Source organism: Morone saxatilis, unplaced genomic scaffold, assembly GCF_004916995.1.
Source record: "Morone saxatilis isolate NCDOM2014 unplaced genomic scaffold, NCSU_SB_2.0 Contig18, whole genome shotgun sequence".
NCBI lineage: Eukaryota > Metazoa > Chordata > Actinopteri > Moronidae > Morone > Morone saxatilis.
Genome location: NW_023339740.1, coordinates 10,133,871 through 10,139,600, shown reverse-complemented (window position 1 = coordinate 10,139,600; position 5,730 = coordinate 10,133,871). Strand labels below are relative to the sequence as shown.

General features: G+C 39.8%; 1 protein-coding gene across 2 annotated transcripts in view; it reads right to left on the bottom strand.

The window, feature by feature from the left end:
* Positions 1 to 2,936: 2,936 nt before the first annotated feature.
* Positions 2,937 to 5,730, bottom strand: part of myl9b (myosin, light chain 9b, regulatory) — a 5,974-nt gene continuing 3,180 nt past the window's right edge. The window contains exons 1-3 of one of the 2 annotated variants that reach the window (XM_035661306.1): positions 5,156 to 5,339; positions 4,295 to 4,456; positions 2,937 to 4,196 (exon numbers count right to left, since the gene is read on the bottom strand). In XM_035661306.1, the coding sequence (XP_035517199.1) occupies positions 4,021 to 4,196; positions 4,295 to 4,456; positions 5,156 to 5,339 (522 nt within the window). In that variant the 3' untranslated portion in view covers positions 2,937 to 4,020. Of the gene's footprint in view, positions 4,197 to 4,294; positions 4,457 to 5,155; positions 5,360 to 5,730 lie in introns of those variants that run through there. The other variant, XM_035661305.1, reaches the window with a different exon arrangement.

Here is a 5,730-nt window from a genome sequence, read left to right as displayed (position 1 = left end):
AGAAAAAAAGTAAATGAATATCTTTCTTCTATCAGTCGCGACAAAGAGAATACCCAATGAGATAATTCACATAATTGATATCAAACGTCACATTATTGTGCACTACAACCTCAATTATGCTTCGTCCAACCCCATGACAGAGTTGTGAGCGAGTCAGGCGGATGAGAGATACTCGCCTTAAGGAGCGCATAAATGTCAGTCCGGCCTATGTGGATTATCAACCACCCAGAAAATTGAGCCCGCTCATTTCAGTAGCAGTACCGGGACTTATATTGAATGTACAAAAGTACGTTGGCTGATCATTGGCTACGGCTGCTCTAGTGCTATTTGCCATGCTCCCCTCCCCCAGGATTTGAAAAAGGAGGACATGAGGTTTATTTTCGTACTTGCAGGGCCAGCCAACAATAGTCAGAGTTTTCTATAGTTGTGCAATTAGAATTATGTTTTTTCTAAATGAGTCTCTTCTTTACTCCACTACACCCCCCTCCGTCACTGTTTTCCCCTGGAGACTGAGGCAGAAAGTAAATTGATTGTAGCTGGCAGTGAGCATGACTGGAATGAGTGATCTCGGCTTTCCGATGTGTCTGTCTCGCATCACCCCCGCCCACCCCCCCCCCCCCATCTCTCTTTCTTCCTGTCTCTTTATGCAAAGAGGATTCATTGACCCACACATTTGTTTGCCACCTATAAGATCGAGCTGTATTTTCTACGTTTTTGCTGAAAACGAAGCAGTTATGTCTGTTACTTTATGTGACCTTGATGAGTTGTGTACAGTTTTCAGTGATTGTTTGTTTGAGGGGGTGGGGCTGTTGATATAGGATGTAGGGAGAAGGTCACATTGGATCTGTTACAGAAATCAATTTCAGTGTAGAGGTGAGCAGTTTGGTGACCCAATCAAGCTCTTGCAGCTCCTGACCTGAAACATTACACTTGCTGTGAGACATGGCACCTTTTTGTCTTTCGTGGCACAAAACAAATGTTGGCTCCTCTTTATTGGGGGAAATATAAATTATCCAGATATCCCTGTCGATTTGGGGCCTTAGGATTTGGTCATCGTATTTCAAACCAAATGTCTTACTTGTAGAAAGATGAATTGATGCGTCAAGTGTCTCAGCAAAGCAAATGTAGCACATGTACTGCAGAGTTTTGTTTAGTTTTTTGTTTCCCGGAGGGTACAAGAGCATAAAAATCAAGTTTTTCCTCATCAGTGCTTTCCACCTCTGTTTAGAAAGGTTCTGTAGAATTTCTAATCATTCATCAAGCTGTAGTTTCCATGAAACTGTCTTAGCATAAATCACAATATAAGGCTGTATGCCACCTGGACACCCAGTAACAGTAGTGTCATGTGGAAGAGGTCCTATGTGGCTGATACTGTAGCAGAATCTTCAATACTGTCATGTTTACCAGTGTCAGTGAGCTGTGCTTTGTTCAAACGGTTACATGTTGCATGCAAGGAGGAGACAGAAGGATGTTAGGTCAGAGTACTGCTGCGCACTGACCCATCACACCCCAAAAACGTCTTATTCACGGCAGATACTGGAACTCCAACCCTCCTCTTGTATTTCCATATCTCTTTGTTTCGTCTGTCCCTCCTCACTGCGTCTGTGGGTGTCAGTGGAGGGTTCAGGGGTTTTATTCTTTTGTTACAGGTACTCTCTAGACTGATGTGCATTTATACCTCAATTTTCACAGGTCATGTCAGGCTTGGGTCATATGTAGAATACTAAGTATTAATGTAATATTTTTATTGTTCATACTACATCATGCCACTCTGACAACACCTTATCGGTTATGATACTGGAAATGGCTGGTTTAAGATTAGGCAGGCAGGTTTTTTTTTTTTTTTTTATAGCAAGGTTTATATGTGATTTTTAGATGCAAAATGCTCCAATCAGATCAGACAATGTGATGATGCATGTAAATATTTTCAAGGTCATGTTTTTCTTTTTGTTCGTTTGTATTGGCATGAACTTTATCTCATACTGTGTAGTTTCTTTACAGCCAAATGCATTCAAAAATGTTTTTCAAGTTCATGTTGTGAATCATGACTGACCGTTGGCAGTATGACTGGCTGCTGTGCCTTAAACCTACGACTGAGGGATAATGTCCCTTTTTTATATAAAAACTTCTCAATAGTTTGTGCAATATATGCCTTAAACTTTAAATGTGTGTTTTGTATAAGCATTTCAAAGAAATAAAAGTTCAGTTTTTCATAAATGCTATTTCTTACGTCTTTTGTTGCCTATAAAAGAGCTCCTTTTGTGACAATAACCAAATTGCATCATCAATGGATGCTAAAGGCTTTGAAAACATATTTTCTCAATAACCCTTTTCACAGAATAAATTTTGTTCTCATGATGGGGTCCTCGTTTTGTTCATGCCGGCTCTTCGTCAGTGGGACACTGAAGTTATTCAAGGCAAAATGTCTGCTGTGAAAAAGGCTCATGGTGTTCAACATTTGCAACACACTTATCTTCCAAAGTACAGTTTTTATTTTTTAACAGGAAAGACGGTGTGTTTTGTCTGAGCTCTTCTCCAGGATCTATTGGGGAATCCAAGTCTGATGACAGTTGGGTTATTTCAGTCAGTAAAATGGGATCAAACCCACACATTGTTGACAAAGGAAATGGGAATTGTGAAACTCTCAATAAAGATGATTTTCCAAACATGTTTTTTTTTTTTTAATTGTGTATATTTAATATATCAAATGCCTCTGATTTTAACACTTTTCAGGTGCTTTAAAGCTGGAAGTGTACTTAAAATAGAAAATAAGAGTAGAAAATTCCAATGTTTTTCAGCAAAAACAATATTTTCAAAGCCATTTGCCATATCAAAATAACAAATATACACTGGACAGAACGTTTAACTGACTTAAAGGACTGTACTAATGTTACTGCATGTTTAAGCAAATGTACTACAAACTGAGTTCACATTACTTTCAAACATTTCGTTTTTATTTATTTTTTGATAAATTTTTGTCTGTAAGATAAGTTTTGTCTGAAGTATATCGGCAGTAGTGAAGATTTAGTTATGTTAACATAATTGAAAGCAAAAACAACACCCAGATTAGTGAATTCATGCTGTGACTGCATTCAGAGCTGGGGCTGGTGTAAAGTATACTGCAGGACAAAGAGCTAATACATCCAAAAACACTGATGATAACTGAAGCATGTGAAGTAAGTAGGAGACACTTGTTTGAAATAAACGGTACAACTATTTAAACAGATCAACATCTACACTCTTTGCTTTCAACGACATGAATGAACTTACTTTATTTGCCTGAGCAATTTCAAGCCTGGATTCCTTCAACGGTAAAGACAAACCTGATCCTTCAACAAATACACACAACCAGCTGATACAGGCTTATACTAAAAGCACTAGAATCTATTTCATCAAGTGGAAGGACTCTTCACTTTTAATAAACACAATCAGAATGACTTTTTTAAAATCCATTTCCAACATACAGGGATACAAATATTACAGATAAGGAGACTCATTGCAGTGCTTGTGCAGGTGTAATGGCTAATTGGCAGGAAGAGGTAAACATTGCTGGTACTGTATGAAGGACTGAATGTGGCAGTCCAAAAAATAATAATGAACCCCACGCACACACATACTGTACATGATGTTTGATGCATCTCAAAAGTCCAACCAGGTTCTCTGCAACGATCTACAAAAGATCAGAACAACCACAGTCAAAATGGCTGAGGCCGCAGCAGAAGTGTAGCTATGAGATGCAAATACACCTCTCATCGTGGTGACCTTTATTGATGACACAAGTTAAAAAGTATTGCAAAATATTTCTGTGGATCCCGAAATAATCCCAAGCTCCTACCTTTGAGAAACATGCGTAGATCTAAATAAACGTAAGACAACCACCACGTCTGCTCTTTTATAAAACTTTGATATATATTCTTTTCATTCAATTTCTCTCAAACCCACAAGGCCCATAAAGGTAGGAACAAGGGATTGATTTTTGGTGCCATGTGCGTGGGGGCCCAGGGCGGTCGGTTCCTCCCTCTACTCGTCATCCTTATCTTTGGCGCCGTGTTTGAGGATGCGAGTGAACTCTGCGTAGTTGAAGTTGCCCTTCTTGTCAATGGGCGCCTCACGGAACAGCTCGTCCACCTCTTCGTCTGTGAAGCGATCGCCCATGGTGGTCAGCAGCTCCCTCAGATGGTCCTCGTGAATCACACCTTGGGGACAGAGAACATCCATGAAAGGGAAGAAAACACTCACTGTAAGTGCCATGATCTGTGTATACAGTATGAATATTTTATTTATACGGACTCACCAGATCCCTCCTCATCAAAACAGGCAAAGGCGTTGCGGATGACGTCCTCGGGGTCCGTTCCGTTGAGCCTCTCTCCAAACATGGTGAGGAACATGGTGAAGTTTATGGGCCCTGGTGCTTCGGCCATCATCCCCTCCAGGTATTCATCAGAGGGATTCTTACCTGAGGAGGAACAACGCTGTTACATGTATCAACTCATATACAATACCATCAACTGTTTCTTTATGCTTTTACACTATTTTTACACTATACCCTGGTGCTAAACATATTTGGTTGTAAAGAACTAATTAAGGATTTATCACAGGTTGCAATCCAGCTGTTTTGAAGGAACCTTTCAGGTGTTCACATATATTCAGTTGTTTTTTGAGTTTCATTTACAAGTAAAAGGGAAGTTAGGTGTACTCCAGTGATTTACCATTGCACCTCCACAAAGTTAGTAAGTAAGTAAATTAGGAGAGCCAGGTAAAAAAGTGTTTTAAATGAAAAATAATAATTATCCAAATTAATAGCTCCAATAACACTGGAATATGCACATTTCCCATAATGCAGTTCTATAGCATCTTTCTTTTGACCCCACATCCCTGATAAAGGGCTTCATATTTTACTCCTAGCTTGTAACAAAGCCTTTCGTTACAAGCTAGGATTAGAGTTTCTGAGTCCAAACTGAATCTGATTCTTTTTTATTATATATATTATTATATATATTATATATTTTTAAAATTATTACAGAATATATTATACAGCTGTTCACAGGTTGAGTGATGACTAAAGCTAACTTCATCACCTTTTAATAGCAGTGTCAAGCTCTACACTTAGAGCCATAAAAGCGTGTGAAAGTGTAGTGAGAAGAAGCCGGTCTACCCAGAGAGGCCAGCATGTCGTGCAGATCCTCCTTGTCGATAAAACCGTCTCTGTTCTGGTCGATCATGTTGAACGCCTCTTTGAACTCCTGGATCTGAGACTGGTCGAACATGGCGAAGACATTGGAGGTGGCCCTCTGAGGGCGCTTCTTGGTGGTCTTTCCCTTTGCACGCTTGCTTGACATGGTGGCGGCTGGATCTGGGCCTGTGCACATTCAAAAGACATGACTCATGTATTAGAGTGTAATAATGCTGTAACACAGCTTGACCTGAATACTGATTTCTGCATGCATTGATAAAGATGTGTTGAGTTTGATTTTGCATTGCGGTACTAAATCTAGAGCACTACATCCATGTAGCACCTTCATATTTTTTTCTTCCATTTGCCCCAAGCAGGAGAATCTCTTCCTCTCGCTTCCTCTAGAGAGAGAATCACATTCCCCCTAAATGTCGGGTACAGTGATGGGTGTGAAAATGACATGTCTCCACAGTGCACACTGCAGCTAACTTCAGATATTTCCACATTTAGATCTGTCACTCATGTTCAGGTCTGCAAGGATGTGTGTGTGTGTGTGT